Source organism: Salvelinus namaycush, chromosome 8, assembly GCF_016432855.1.
Source record: "Salvelinus namaycush isolate Seneca chromosome 8, SaNama_1.0, whole genome shotgun sequence".
NCBI classification, from domain to species: Eukaryota; Metazoa; Chordata; class Actinopteri; order Salmoniformes; family Salmonidae; genus Salvelinus; species Salvelinus namaycush.
In genome coordinates, this window is record NC_052314.1 from 24,843,801 (window position 1) to 24,859,838 (window position 16,038).

The 16,038-nt window shown below is 40.2% G+C and overlaps 1 protein-coding gene across 1 annotated transcript in view; it reads right to left on the reverse strand.

The window, feature by feature from the left end:
- Positions 1-15,391, reverse strand: part of LOC120052536 (probable phospholipid-transporting ATPase IF) — a 57,843-nt gene extending 42,452 nt beyond the window's left edge. The window contains exon 1 of the mRNA XM_038999509.1: positions 15,157-15,391. Within this exon, the coding sequence (XP_038855437.1) occupies positions 15,157-15,186 (30 nt within the window). The 5' untranslated portion in view covers positions 15,187-15,391. The remainder of the gene's footprint in view (positions 1-15,156) is intronic.
- Positions 15,392-16,038: the final 647 nt, after the last annotated feature.

Consider the following 16,038-nt stretch of genomic DNA (forward strand, 5'->3'; position numbering starts at 1 on the left):
GGAACGGCAGCCATATTTGTTGTAGTACCCAAGATACAAACATACACACAAGAACATCAATTTACAGATTAACACAAACAGCGACTACGTCTCATCTGCCCAGAACTGCATGCTCACACCCCCATTCCTAGTGCCTGCAATATATTTTACCACATGAACTTAAATTGTACTAATTTGTTTTTCGTTGGTTGCCCATGCTATTTCAATATGTGCATAATAAATCATTAGATTTTTCCATTGTGTTAAATTGCAGATTTACACATTCTTACCTATCATATGAAAAGCATTTTCTGACTTAAATAACACTCCCTTAAGGATGCTTGTGATATGTAGCTTAAGTTGCATGTATTTGTATATGTATTTTATATCTACATTTGTCAATCCAAAATTGCTTTTTAATTGTGTCATGGAAATACATTTATTTCCTGTTACCAAGTAATTTACGGTTTCTATGCCTTTAGTTTTCCATGTGGACCAATTTATCTGTGAATTCTGAAAAGATATCCAAGGATTGTTCCATAGGGTTGTGTTTTTAGGGAGTGATATTGATTATTGTAGAATATGTTTAATTTTCTTCCATATTGTTAGCGCTTAACTATGAAGTTGTTAATGTTCTTAGCTTTACCGTTTGAAAATGGACACGTACAAATATTCTGGGCATGAGCATGCATTCTTCAATATGTACCCATTGTTCCTCTTTAGTGCATTTAACCTCTTTGGGCTGCAGGGGCAGTATTGAGTAGCCTGGATAAAAGGTGCCCATTTCAAACGGCCTCGTACTCAATTCTTGCTCGTACAATATGCATATTATTATTACTATTAGATAGAAAACACTCTCTAGTTTCTAAAACCGTTTGAATTATATCTGTGAGTAAAACAGAACTCATTTTGCAGCAAACTTCCTGACAGGAAGTGGACAATCTGAAATCGATGCTCTGTTCTAGGGCCTGCCTATAAATGTGCTTGATATTTATTAGTATACATGCACTTCATACGCCTTCCACTAGATGTCAACAGGCAGTGAGAGAAGAAATGGAGTGTATAACATGATCTGAGGTCGAATAAAAGCTCTTGGCATGACGTGACCCCAATTTCCTGTTTTCTGGAACGCGCGAGAAGGGACCTGGTATTGCCTTCTGTAAAGCTGTCGTTATAGACAACTAATATCTCCGGCTTTGATTTTATTTGATAAATGTGACAATATCATCGTAAAGTATGTTTTTTCAATATAGTTTTATTAGATTATTGAAATTTTTTCGGGACGTTAGGCGTGTTGCTTTGTCTGCGTTTGTTCACGAAGGAGAGCTTTGCGCCACTTTGCTAGCTTTCCGTGCTAATTGACTGGAGAAGAGGACTTTCTAAAACCAAACAACGATTGTTCCCGACAAAGGACCCCTTGTACAACATTCTGATGGAAGATCATCAAAAGTAGGACCCATTTTATGATGCTATTTCATATATCTGTCGAACATGTGTACTAGTAGCTTGCGCCCAGATTTTGGGCACTCTCTCGCTATAACTAAGCTGGATGTCGTAATGAAGTTATTTTTAGAATTCTAACACGGCGATTGCATTAAGAACTAGTGTATCTATCATTTCCTATACAACATGTATTTTTTAGTAACGTTTATGAATAGTTATTTGGTCAGAATAGTTGTGTCATAAAAATATCCGCACATTCTGGGAAAAAGATGCTACGTTAGCACAATGTATAACCACTGATTTCAGCTCTAAATATGCACATTTTCGAACAAAACATAAGTGTATGTATAACCTGATGTTATAGGACTGTCATCTGATGAAGCTTATCAAGGTTAGTCAAAAATTATATATCTTTTGCTGGTTTGTTACGATCGCTAACTTTTGCTGCTGGTAAATGGCTTGTGTTTCTGGCTATTGTGGTAAGCTAATATAACGCTATATTGTGTTTTCGCTGTAAAACACTTAAGAAATCGGAAATATTGGCTGGATTCACAAGATGCTTGTCTTTCATTTGCTGTACACCATGTATTTTTCAGAAATGTTTTATGATGAGTATTTAGGTATTTCACGTTGGTGTCTGTAATTACTCTGGCTGCTTCGGTGCTATTTGTGACGGTAGCTGTGATGGTAGCTGCAATGTAAAACTGATTTATACCTCAAATATGCACATTTTTCGAACAAAACATAGATTTATTGTATAACATGTTATAAGACTGTCATCTGATGAAGTTGTTTCTTGGTTAGTTTGGTTGGTTCTTGGTTAGTTAGGTTGGTTTTGTGCATGCTACCTGTGCTGTGAAAAATGTCTGTCCTTTTTTGTATTTGGTGGTGAGCTAACATAAATATACGTGGTGTTTTCGCTGTAAAACATTTTAAAAATCGGACATGTTGGCTGGATTCACAAGATGTTTATCTTTCATTTGCTGTATTGGACTTGTTAATGTGTGAAAGTTAAATATTTCTAAAAAATATCTTTTGAATTTCGCGCCCTGCACTTGAGGTGGCTGTTGTCATACTGTGCCCGGCTTCGGGCTTGCAGCCCAAAGAAGTTTAACTATATGTCCCATGTAAAAGCCTTGGGTAGCAAGTTAATACAATTTCAAGTCTGGAAGGTTAAAACCACCCTCAGATTAGGTAGATGTGAAACTTTATTTTTTATTCTATATGCCCATAAAATCTGTTATGACCAATCATACTTTTTTAAAGAATGTCTTCACTGGTATTTTTGTGCTCCAGTTTTTGCTTTGCTTCCTGTCTTTAAGTTTGGTGTGTTTTTTATTTATTTTGTTTGCCTGTTCTTGGGAAAAGTTTGTGGGCGCTCATGGTGTCTTCAGTCCCACATATTGCTCATCAACGTTCAGTGGACACCCCCCATGAGTGTCTTTCAGAACCCCTCCTAAAACCCCACCTGTTTCGTTTTGGTTGTTGTCAGTGACTTTGTTAGTTCCCCCTTCCTTTCTTGCTGGGGAACGTATCACCACTAAGGATTGCTGTAGATTGTGAGTTTTTTCCCCTATTGCCATTAGTTTTTTCCCCCCCACATATATTTTATATTTAAAATAAAATTAAATAAAATTGAGGGGAGGCAGGTAGCCTAGTGGTTAGAGTGTTGGGCCAGTAACCAAAAGTTAGCTAAATTTAATTCCTGAGCTGACAAGGTAAAAATCTGTTGTTCTGCCCCTGAACAAGGCAGTTAACCCACCTTTCCTAGGCCATCATTGTAAATAAGAATTTGTTCTTAAATGACTTGCCTAGTTAAATAAAAAAGGTTACATTTTTTTAAAATGAGATTTTAGAGAGTATTCAGAAAATATTGGTCAGGTATAAATCCAGAGATCATCTGCAAATAAGTTTAGTTTATTTTTATGTTTACCAATACTGATACCTGTTACTTTTTTGTCCTGTCTAATTATTTCTGCAACCGGTTCAATGGCCAGTGCAAACAGGAAGGGGGAGAGGGCACACCCCTGTCTTGTGCCCCTTTCTAAAGCAAATTCATCAGAATACATTATTTGTGTATGTTTTTGCTTAAGGACATTTATAATAATTTTTATAAAATCTATTATTTCCACTGGAAAGTTGAAAGCTTCCAAAGTTTGGAATAAAACAAAGGTAATTCAAGAGGGTCAAAATTATTTTCGGCATCAGACATTGATCTATATCCAGTTTCTTTGCGTATTGTATTAAACTGAAACATGTTATTGTATTTGTTTGTAAGTGTCTAGTTTTAATAAACCTTGTTTGATATGTATCAAGTCTGGTAAGACTTCAGCCATCTTATTGCTTATAAGTTTTTTCATTATTTTGTCACAATGTATTAAAATGTAGGTCTATAATCAGCAGGGGACTGGTTTTAATATAACTGAAATAAACTGCTTGATGTTGTTGTGTGTAAATAGGGGCTTTGTTCCAAAATGTAAATAGGGACTTTGTTCCAAAATGTTGAATAGAATTCTAATCGGAAAGTCATCCATTCCTGGTGCTTTTCTCCGTGTGAATGTTTTAACAGTATATAATATTTTTTTGGGGGGGGCGGGGGGGTGATTTTGGTTTTTAGTGAGTCTTTGTCTACTGATAATTGCTTCAGGGTTGTTGAGTCTAAGAAGGCTATAGGATCCGTCCTTCTGTTTAATTCTGATTTACATACATTTTTCATGAAGCTTTTACAATTGTTATTAATTGCGTTGGTTCTAATTACCGCATTTGTATCTTTTAAAATTATAACTGGCTTAGTGTGGATTTGTTTTGCGAGAGCTGCAAGATATTCACCAGGGGTCGGCTTTTCTCGGTCCAAAAGACATTTTGGTTCTGTACCTTCTCCAAATTCTGTCACTAAGTATATTTTCTATTGCTGTAATTAAGAATGATACAGTAATAAAGCATGCATTTTTAATCCCAAAAATTGTTACATCCATTTTAGGAAATAAAAATATAGTTAATTCTTGAATAGCTTTTCTTACTTTGAGAAAAAAAGAATAGTATTTTGTAGTTGGGAATAGTAATCCAGGTGTCCTGTAAATTATTTGTAGAGATGACATTTTCAGCCTCTTTGGACGCTCTCTAAATGTGCCTGTTTTAATACTAAGTCTGTCAATCTTATTGAAGGTATGATTTAGGTCAGGATTTGATATAATATACTGTATACTAAGTGCATTCGGAAAGTATGCAGACCCCTTGACTTTTCCACATTTTGTTACGTAACAGCCTCATTCTATAATGGATTACATTGAGGGAGGGGGGAAAACAATCTACACACAATACCCCATAATTTTTGCAAATGTATAAGGAAGAAAAACGGAAATATCACATTTACATAAGTATTCAAACCCTTTACTCAGTACTTTGTTAATGCACCTTTGGCAGCGATTACAGGCTTGAGTCTTCTTGGGTATGATAAAAGCTTAGCACACCTGTATTTGGAGAGTTTCTCGCCTTTTCTCTGCAGATCCTCTCAGGCTCTATCAGGTTGGATGGGAGCGTTGCTGCACAGCTATTTTCAGGTCTCGCCAGAGATGTTAGATCGGGTTCAAGTCCGTGCTCTGGCTAGGCCATTCAAGGACATTGAGACTTGTCCTGAAGCCACTCCTGCATTGTCTTGGCTGTGCGCTTAGAGTTTTTGTCCTGTTGGAAGGTGAACCTTCGCCCCAGTCTGAGATCCTGAGTGCTCTGGAGCAGGTTTTCATCAAGGTTCTGTCTGTACGTTTCTTCGTTCATCTTTCCTTTGACCCTGACTAGCCTCCCAGTCCCAGCAGCTGAAAAACATCCCCGCAGCACGATGCACCAACATGCTCTACCGTAGGAATGGTGCCAAGTTTCCTCCCAGACGTGACGCTTGGCAATCAGGCCATAGAGTTCAATCTTGGTTTCATCAGACCAGAAAATCTTGTTTCTCATGGTCTGAGAGTCCTTTAAGTGCCTTTTGGCAAACTCCAAGCAAGCTTTCATCTGCCTTCTGAGGAGCGGCTTTTGTCTGGCCACTACCAAAAAGTCCTGATTGGTGGAGTGCTGCAGAGATGGTAGAACCTTCCAGAAGAATAACCATCTCCACAGAGGAACTCTGGAGCTCTGTCAGAGTGACCATCGGGTCCCTGGCCAAGGCCCTTCTCCCCCAATTGCTTAGTTTGGCCGGGCAGCCAGCTCTAGGAAGAGTCTTAGTGGTTCCAAACTTATTCCATTTAAGAATGATGGAGGCCACTGTGTTCTTGGGGACCTTCAATGCTGCAGAAATGTTTTGGTATCCTTCCCAGATCTGTGCCTCGACACAATCCTGTCTCAGCACTCTACGGAGAATTCCTTCGACCTCATGGCTTGGCTTTTGCTCTGACTTGCACTGTCAACTGTGGAACCTTATAAAGACAGGTGTGCGCCTTTCCAAATTATGTCCAATCAATTGAATTTACCACAGGTGAACTCCAAATCAAGATGTAGAAACATCAATTTCGAGTCTCATAGCAAAGGGTATGAATACTTATGTTAAGGTAGTTCTGTTCATTTTTTATATATAGGCAAAAACGAATCTAAAACCTGTTTTCGCTGAGTTATTATGGGGTATTGTGTGTAGATTGAGGATTTGAAATTGTATTTAATCCATTTTAGAATAAGGCTGTAACGTAACAAAATGTGGAAAAAGGGAAGGGGTCTGAATACTTTCAGAATGCACTGTATACAAAAGTATGTGGACACCCCTTAAAATGAGTGGATTTGGCTATTTCAGACACCCCGGTTGCTTAAATTTAAGCACACAGTCATGCAATATCCATAGACAAAGAAACATCGGCAGTAGAATGGCTTTACAGAAGAGCTCAGTGTCTCCTGTCATAAGATGCCACCTTTCCAACAAGTCAGTTTGTCACATTTATGCCTTGCTAGAGTTTCTCCGCTCAACTGTAAGTGCTGTTATTGTGAAGTGGAAACGTAGAGGAGCAACAACGGCTCTGCCGCGAAGTGGTAGGCCACACAAGCTCACAGAATGGGACTGCTGAGAAATGAAGCGCGTAAGAATTGTCTGCCCTCGGTTGCAACACTCACTACCGAATTCCAAACTGCCTCTGGAAGCAACGTCAGCACAATACCTGTTCATTGGGAGCTTCAAGAAATGGGTTTCCATGGCCGAGCAGCTGCACACAAGCCTAAGGTCACCATGAGCAATGCCAAGCGTCAGCCCGAGTGGTGTAAAGCTAACCGCCATTGGACTCCGGAGCAGTGGAAACAAGTTCTTTGGAGTGATGAATCACACCTCACCATCTAGCAGTCCAACGGACTAATCTGGGTTTGGTGGATTCCAGGAGAACGCTACTTGCCCGAATGCATAGTGCCAAATGTAAAGTTTGGTAGAGGAGGAATAATGGCCTGGGGCTGGTTTTCATGGTTCAGGCTAGGCCCCTTAGTTCCAGTGAAGGGACATATGGAATTGTTAAGATGATCAAACTATGGATCATTTAGCTATTTGATTTAGTATTTTAGGACCCCTTTAGGTATAAAAATAAATACATTTGGCCTCTACTACTATAGCCCAGAGAGACCCATTGAATAACATTCATAGATGAAAAAACAATAATATAAAAAAATAAATCATAGGAAACAAGGTTTTGAAGTGTTTTTCCTATACATTTTTTTTTTAAAGCTCAGGAAATACAACTCTGGAAAAAAATTAAGAGACCACTGCAAAATGATCAGTTTCTTCCAGGACAACCTTGTACGTGGCTTGATTCATGCATCCTTCACAAAGACAAATCTGCTCGATTCCAGCCTTGTCGAAGCACCCCCAGATCATCATCGATCCTCCACCAGATTTCACAGTGGGTGCGAGACCTGGAGAGGCCTACAAGCCACAGTGTCTCGCATCCACTGTGAAATTTGGTGGAGGATCGGTGATGATTTGGGGGTGCTTCAGCAAGGCTGGAATCAGGCAGATTTGTCTTTGTGAAGGACGCATGAATCAAGCCACGTACAAGGTTGTCCTGGAAGAAAACGTGTTTCCTTCTGTTCTGACAATGTTCCCCAACTCTGAGGATTGGTTTTTCCAGCAGGACAATGCTCCATGCCACACTGCCAGGTCAATCAAGGTGTGGATGGAGGACCACCAGATAAAGACCCTGTCATGGCCAGCCAAAATCTCCAGACCTGAACCACATTGAAAACCTCTGGAATGTGATCAAGAGGAAGATGGATGCTCACAAGCCATCGAACAAAGCTGCCATCAAACAAAGCTGCCATCAAACGAGCTGCTTGAATTTGTGCGCCAGGAGTGGCATAAAGTCACCCAACATAAATGTGTAAGACTGGTGGAGAGCATGCCAAGACGCATGAAAGCTGTGATTGAAAATCACCAAATATTGATTTCAACTCTTCCAAAGTTAAAACATTAGTATTATGTTGTTTAAAAATTAATATGAACTTATTTTCTGTGCATTATCCGAGGTCTGACAACACTGCATCTTTTTTGCTATTTTGACCAGTTGTTATTTTCTGCAAATAAATGCTCTAAATTACAATATTTTTATTTGGAATTTGTGAGAAATATTGTCAGTAGTTTATAGAATAAAACAAAAAAAAATATTTTACCCAAACACATACCTATAAACAGTAAAACCAGAGAAACTGTTTTTTCCAGAGCTCTCTGTGTGTGTGTGTGTGTGTGTGTGTGTGTATTACTGCTTCTTAACACAGCGCGCCTCCAACCCGGAAGCCAGCCGCACCAATGTGTCGGAGGAAACACTGTGTACCTGGCCTCCTTGGTTAGCGCGCACTGCGCCCGGCCCGCCACAGGAGTCGCTGGAGCGCGATGAGACAAGGATATCCCTACCGGCAAAACCCTCCCTAACCCGGACGACGCTATGCCAATTGTGCGTCGCCCCACGGACCTCCCGGTCGCGGCCGGCTGCGACAGAGCCTGGGCGCGAACCCAGAGACTCTGGTGGCGCAGCTAGCACTGCGATGCAGTGCCCTAGACCACTGCGCCACCCGGGAGGCCCTCATTGGCAATATTAACATCAAAGATAAATGTAGTAATAAACAGATTAGGAATATTGTTTCAGATACTACAATTCCCACAGCAAGATTATTTTGGTCAAATATCTATGGTGATACACAATGGGGGAAAGCATGGAAAAATGCTAACAAATATTGTATCAGTAACAAGGTAAAGGAAATGTAATTTAAAATGTTACATAGGATAAATTTTGTGAAACATGTTTTGGAAAGATTCAAGTTGAATATTGACTATAAATGTGATTTCTGTGGAATGGAGAAGGAGACCATTTTGCATTTGTTTTTTGCCTGTATTTATAGTAGAATTGTTTCAACTGACATACAGAATTTTGTTACAAAAAAAATAGGACCGGCGGTACTATTTAATGGTTTTGATATAATGCTTTATTTCAGAAATGTTGACATAAAAATGTAGTATATTTAATTCAACTGCTAATAATACTAGGTAAATTTCATATTCACAAAGCAAATGGTCTAATTCAAAACCTAACTTTTTTAAATTTTATAAATGAATTTAAACAATATTTAAAACTTGTATTATTAATGAATATGATTTGTTTGTTTAGGATTCCTGGCAATGTAAATAGTTTGTATGTATGCTTGTTTGCATGTGACTATTCCTCTTGTTTGTTGATATTTGTTAATATTTTTATTTTATAATTATGATATATTTTTTTAAAGGGTGCATTGTGTGCCTCTTGCTAGCTGTCACTCAAATAGCAAGGAGCTGAAGCTCAATAGTTGAACTTGAATTGGTGGGGGGCTGCGCCCACGTGGGGGAAATCTTTTGAAAAAGTGGCGCTGTACAGCTTCCAGAAAAAACACTCGCTAATTGAGGTAAAACAGTAATTCTGCTAATAGATTATGCATCTATGAACTACACATTGACACATCCAGCCCAAAGCGGGGGATTTAAAAAAAATACTTAGTAGTCGCCAAAGTTCCATAGCATGTATTTAATAACTACCAGCTAGCTATCGATCTTTAAGTGGAATTGACAGCATTTTAACTACTTTGAAGATATTAAACAATCATAATCCGTCAAAAATATCAAATCCCCCCCCCCCCCCCCCAAAAAAGGTAATATTTGACAAAATTCCATGATGTACAGTAAGGCATTATTTGCAGAATGAATGGATGCAGTTCAATGTATGATTAATATAATTCACCAATACATTTCTTGGTAGTCCAGAAAAATTGCTATCAGGTTGTAAATTACAGCTGGCCTGGTACATTGTTTGCTGCCTCCACCCATTCGGGATGCACCGTTTCAATTACTCAATATTTTTGACAAAAACAGACAAATGTAACTAAGGCTGGGAATGTCAATACAATCAAACTAGCAAGGGCAATGATCATAATAAGTCAGTCATAACGTGGCTAATAGGCTAGAATATCTATTTATGTAGCAAGCTAAAAACACGGAGCCTAACATTAGCCAGCTAGCTATCTGCTGGGAGGATGTCATGTCATTGGAGGAGTGGGTGTCTGACCAACCTTTTCCCCTCATCTCGTTTTTTAGTGGCTACTGCTAGAGATGCAGGTGTTATTTGGTTAGCTGGCAAGAAATGTGAATCGCTTTGCTAGCTAGCTATGCTGAACTTGAATGACTGTTATCCAGTTAGCACATCTCTTGCACTCGTAAATTCACTAGCTATCTACTCAGATTTGAGCACTCATCTGATTGTGCATGAGCGCAGAATAACTGATGAATTTACGAACACACGCTGAATATGACCGGTGTCAGTAAACTTCAGCAAAAAAGTTATACAAAAAGTTGTTGCCTGCAGCACAGTTAGTCACTAAAGCTCTAGATAACATGTAAACTGGCTTTGCTAGGGCGAGTAAAATGGTCAGTGATGTTCTGTCTCATTTGAGTCTGGAATAAGCTAGCAATCTAGCCAACTTTAGCCAGTTAGCTTGGTCCTTGATTTCTGGTTTAGGAACACTTGGCTCAACCATACTCCTCAACCAGAGCGTCCAGTGTCAATAGTGCAGTGTACACTCTGAATTTATGAACAGACAATGTGACAACACTCTGAATTCACGAATGCAGGGCACACTAACACATAGGAGGCAATTTACAAATGGATCCTTAGTTGTCAATCAAATGTACTTGTCATCGATCAAATGGGCAGGCAGGCAAGTTCCCATTCAGTTGTCAAAACGTGGGTTGGGACAAGCATGCATTGGCAGGCAAGCGGCAGAAAGACGAGCAGGCTACTATTCCCCATCGTTTATAAGTGCAATTTTGACAGCCAACTAGCTGAAAAAGTTTGAGAGGGTTTATCTAATGTTCCCTTGTTCTCGCTCTGGATCTCGCTCTGGATAGCATTAGTTGTTGATGTGCATAACTGAGGGAGCGAGAGCCTACCTTTTCAAGGTTGTTTGATCAATAGGACTGTAAAGTTCCCAATGTAACATATTTGAAGAAATCCATTCAGGTGTATTTTGTGCGAGCGCGCGGTGTGGTCAGCATGTCAGGGTCACAAGCAGCTTATCGGCAAGAGGAGAGGAAAAGTTCAGCTAACAAGGGGAAATACAAGGAGCTTGCAGAGGTAATTGCACATTACGATGCTTTACTTTCTGAGCATATGGAAGCCCCTACAGTCTTCTCTAGGTTTTCGAAATCAATTCAGAAAGATTTGATCACTTCCATTAAAAGTGAGATTAAAAAGGTTGACGCAGCGCATTTTTTTGCTCAAGTAGGCTTTCCACTTTCCTCCACTCTCTTTCCACTCTTTACATAAATGTTGCAGCAGCCTAGATTACACCTAAACATTAGAGATCTGACATGCTGTATGGGATGAAATCAAGATGATTTTTCAGTCTTATCAACTGTAGGCTACTAATAATAACAGCTGCATACAGCCTATGCGCCATGTCCATCTGGCTAGGGTAAACAAATTGGTAACGTTATGTATTTATAGTCCATTTGTTTGTCAGGAGGAAATGTGAATGTGGAAAAAAATGGTTTATATTCAAACTTGGGCTGACTAGGCTGCCTATACCTTTTCAATCCAAAATTATTAACTGGAATGAATCAATCAACATAGTGATGACAAACTGAATGAATTTTTAATTAGACCTACAGTGACATAGACCTACAGTGACATGTATGACGCAAACATGCATAAAGCAAATTCAGCCCTGTGATTTCTATTGTCCATCAGTTGTGGTCTCTGTGTGGAATAAACCCTGTTAGTCTAGTATAAAACAGAGGTGGGACCAAGTCATTGTTTTACAAGTCACGAGTAAATCTCAAGTCTTAGCACTCAAGTCCCAAGTCAAGACAGACAAGTCCGAGTCAAGTCTCAAGTCAAGACCGTCAAGTATCAAGTCAAGTCTCAAGTCCAAAACTTTGAGTTTTGAGTCCTAAACAAGTCATAATGTGCTCTTCACCAAATGTAATACCATTTCATATTTTGAACAAGAGTAATAGTTAGCATATTACATTTACGCAAATCATGAATGCTTTTAAAAAATATCTATATATTTACATGGAAATACATGGGTAGTCATGAGAAAGAGACACACATACACACACACCCCATAGTGATCGACTATCGAGGATCGCTATGGGGCGCAATCGGGCGATGTAGGCTTGTACACAATCGCCCAGCCTTACACACACTCTCTCTCTGTGGGTACAGCAGGCTAACGTATGTCAATGGTTTTAGGAACAGCAGTAACATCAGGCAAGATTTAAGCTACCAACTGCCTAGCCAGTTGTAGCTCAATCTTGGGTGCAATGATAACGTTCCCGCACTGACTGACCGTGTGGAGGCTCATTGATTAAACGTTACATTAGCCTACATGATACACTAGTAAAGTAATAAAATATATAGCTGTCGGCTATATTAGCCACGACTTACAGTTTTTTGTGCAGCTTCAAATGTTAGGTTACAAGATAAGGAAAAACTCCGGGCCCCGGGGGGGGGGGGGGGGGGGAATTGCCCCATCACTCTGGGACCTATGGTGCCACCAGTCTGCTCGCAGTTGTCAGTAATCGTCAGGCACAGCGCATTCGGAAAGTATTCAGACCCCTTGACTTTTACCACATTTTGTTATGTTACAGCCTTATTCTAAAATGGATTAAATTAATTGTTTTCCTCATCAACCGACACACAATACCCCATAATGACAAAGTGAAAACAGGTTTTTAATGCTCAGACCCTTTGCTATGAGACTTGAAATTGAGCTCAGGTGCATGCTGTTTCCATTGATCATACTTGAGATGTTTCTACAACTTGATTGGAGTCCACCTGTGGTAAATTCAATTGATTGGACATGATTTGGAAAGGTACACACCTGTCTATATAAAGGTCCCACAGTTGACAGTGCATGTCTGAGCAAAAACAAAGCCATGAGGTTGAAGGAATTGTATGTAGTGCTCAGAGACAGGATTGTGTTGAGGCACAGATCTGTGGAAGGTTACCAAAACATTTCTGCAGCATTGAAGGTCCCCAAGAACACAGTGGCCTCCATCATTCTTAAATGGAAGACAATTAGAATCACCAAGACTCTTCCTAAAGCTGAGCAATCAGGAGAGATGGGCCTTGGTCAGGGAGGTGACCAAGAACCTGATGGTCACTCTGACAGAGCTCCAGAGTTCCTCTGTGGAGATGGGTGAACCTTCCAGAAGGACAACCATCTCTGCAGCACTCCACCAATCAGGCCTTCACGGTAGAATGGCCAGACGGAAGCCACTCAAAAGGCACATGACAGCCCGCTTGGAGTTTGCCAAAAGGCACCTAAAGACTCTCAGACCATGAGAAACAAGATTCTCTGATCTGATGAAACTAAGATTTAACTCTTTGGCCTGAATGCCAAGCGTCACGTCTGGAGGAAACCTGGCACCATCCCTACGGTGAAGCATGGTGGTGGTGGCAGCATCATGCTGTGGAGATGTTTATCAGCGGCAGAGACTGGGAGACTGGTCAGGCTCAAGGGAACGATGACTGGAGCAAAGTAGAGATCCTTAATACCACCCAACCAGAGCCCTCATGACCTCAGACTGGGGCCAAGGTTCACCTTCCAACAAGACAACGACCCTAAGCACACAGCCAAGACAACGCAGGAGTGGCTTCGGGGCAAGTATCAATGTCTTTGAGAGGCCCAGCCAGAGCACGGACTTGAACCCGATTGAACATCTCTGGAGAGACCTGAAAAAAGCTGTGCAGCAACGCTTTTCGCTGTGCAGCAAGGGCAAAGGGTCTGAATACTTTCCGAATGCACTATGTGGATGATCAGGGATTTACCCAGGAAGGTTTCTTGGGCTACTTTGTGTCAAGTGGGTAGCGATGCGCAGCCTGTTAGACTTTATTAATTCTGAGATGTCTGAGTTTAACTTCATGGAAAGTTGCTGCCCAAACCTATCATGGCGCTGCTGTAATGGAATGTCTGCTATTTGTATTTAAGTCCCCTCCTGTTCCCTGATTATTATTTTTTTTAAAGAGGTGATTACCCCTCCAATCCACTACCATTGTCAATTCTCTCCTGACAAGAACTTAAGGTCACATGTGTTCTCTCATCCACTGGCACATTGACTGTTTCCTCTCCAAGCACTGAGTAGGCCTGTCAATTCTCTCATTACTGTATGTAGAGTCAATCACATTACAAATTATTTTACTCCTTGCTTGGACTAACTCATTATTAGCCCTGGTCTAAATGTGTGTTATTGTTGTCTTCCCAGTCAAATCCTGTCCTGCCCTCAGTGGAAGAGTTGAGCTCTTCTCCAACACCATCCACGATGAGCCTGTCCTGCACTGAAGCCTACAGTATAAACTCCTCAACTAAAGTCAAGAATCTGAACACCTCAACTCATGCCTCATTCCCTCATTCAATCACTGCTGTAATCCCGTCCCAACACTGTAAGTAGCCATCTCATTCCCCATAATATTGTAATATAAATATTTGTTATTCTTTAGGTAACAAAAGTGAAACACGCTTTGTCGTCTGTGTGGTCCGCACCTATACGTGGGTCTCACATCCTCATAATTTGTTAATATCCCACTAGCGTCTAATTGTCCAAATGCACGGCTGCGTTCACACTCTGTATTGCAATAGAATTTTCAAATGCCTTTGTCATTCCCAAACATTCCATGAATTTATGAATGCCCATAAGTGCTTGCGTGTCAAATGTACAAAACGTGTCATTCTTCCTGGGCTTGGGGTGTATTATGAACAGATTTAATAAGAGTTCATGTTGCTAAAACGCTGTCAGTTCCACTTTAAGATGAATACACTGATTGTAAGTAACATTAACTAACTCTCGATAACGTCTGCTAAATGACTCAAATGTAACTAATTATAGTTAGCTAGTTTAGTATAACTAACTGGCCAACAGCTTAGCTCATCGTGCATAACAGAACAGCCAACTTGCTAGATAAATTTGAGTTACGTTAGAATGTATAAGTGAGCCCTGGTTGGATTAATGCAGTAGCTAGCTGCTAGCCCTGCTCATCTTTGGTAAATAAACAAGCCAGCTAGCTCAGCGGCGAATTTACACAGGCAGCCAGTTGGTCGGATTCTTAACTCTTCAAAGCAACTAGGTAGCTAAATCAAATCAAAATCAAATCATGTGCATCAACGTCTTTCTCAATAGCAAAGTCTACTTGCTAGCGGATATTTCTAGCTAGTTAACGAGTATTTCTAGCTAGTAAACGAGGATACTTTACTTACCAGCTGTTGCCGTATCCACCGTAGTAGCATCCTTGCCAAATGTCATACAAAGTAGCCAGCAAGGTGGCTAACTCGCTATTCCCGTAAACCCTTCCCAAACCATAAATATTTCCTTTTACAGGCAGGTCTTGTGTCCGTTACACAAAACATCCAGGCTGTGTGATTATGTGATCAAAGATGATCTCTACCATTACGTGGAAGTAATTATGTCCCTATTAATGTGACGGCTGCAAAGTCTGTCTCGTCCATAGAGAATGATAGAGGCCTCTAGTGGCCAAAAGTCCATTTTGGCATGGGCAGCGCCATTAAGGGCTTCCACCATTTTTTTTTATATGTAGTCCACTGGGTGGGACTCCTGGTGACCCTGTTGGAGTCATATCCAACCGGTTCATCAGGAGTGATCAGCCAATTGTGAAGAACATTTAGTACTTCAAAATGTGACCCACCACCTTTATTGGGTCCTATATAGCAGCATTTGAAATTGTGTTTTTTACATTGGATAAAAGTAAACTCAGAACTAGAAAATTGTATATTAATGGGAAAGTAATTCTGCTTTGAAAATTGCTAAAAGTTTGAGAAATTGGCCTGGGAATGTTTTGGTACACCTACTGGCGAGCTCTTTGTCTACACCCATTCAGCATCGTTCACACCCTCTTAAGCCTTAGCCCCACTAGTCTCTTTAAGGATTCACAGTGTAGTCAACAACCAAAGATTTCAAGACTAAGTGGTGATAGTTGTAAAAATACACTATCTAATCCTTGACCTATATCCTAATCTGATTTTGTTGCAGGCTATGTTCTTAACATTACAGTCTCTGGTAAACACACGCTATATCAAATAGAATCAAGGTTTACTTGTCATATGCACAGGATCGAGAAAGTG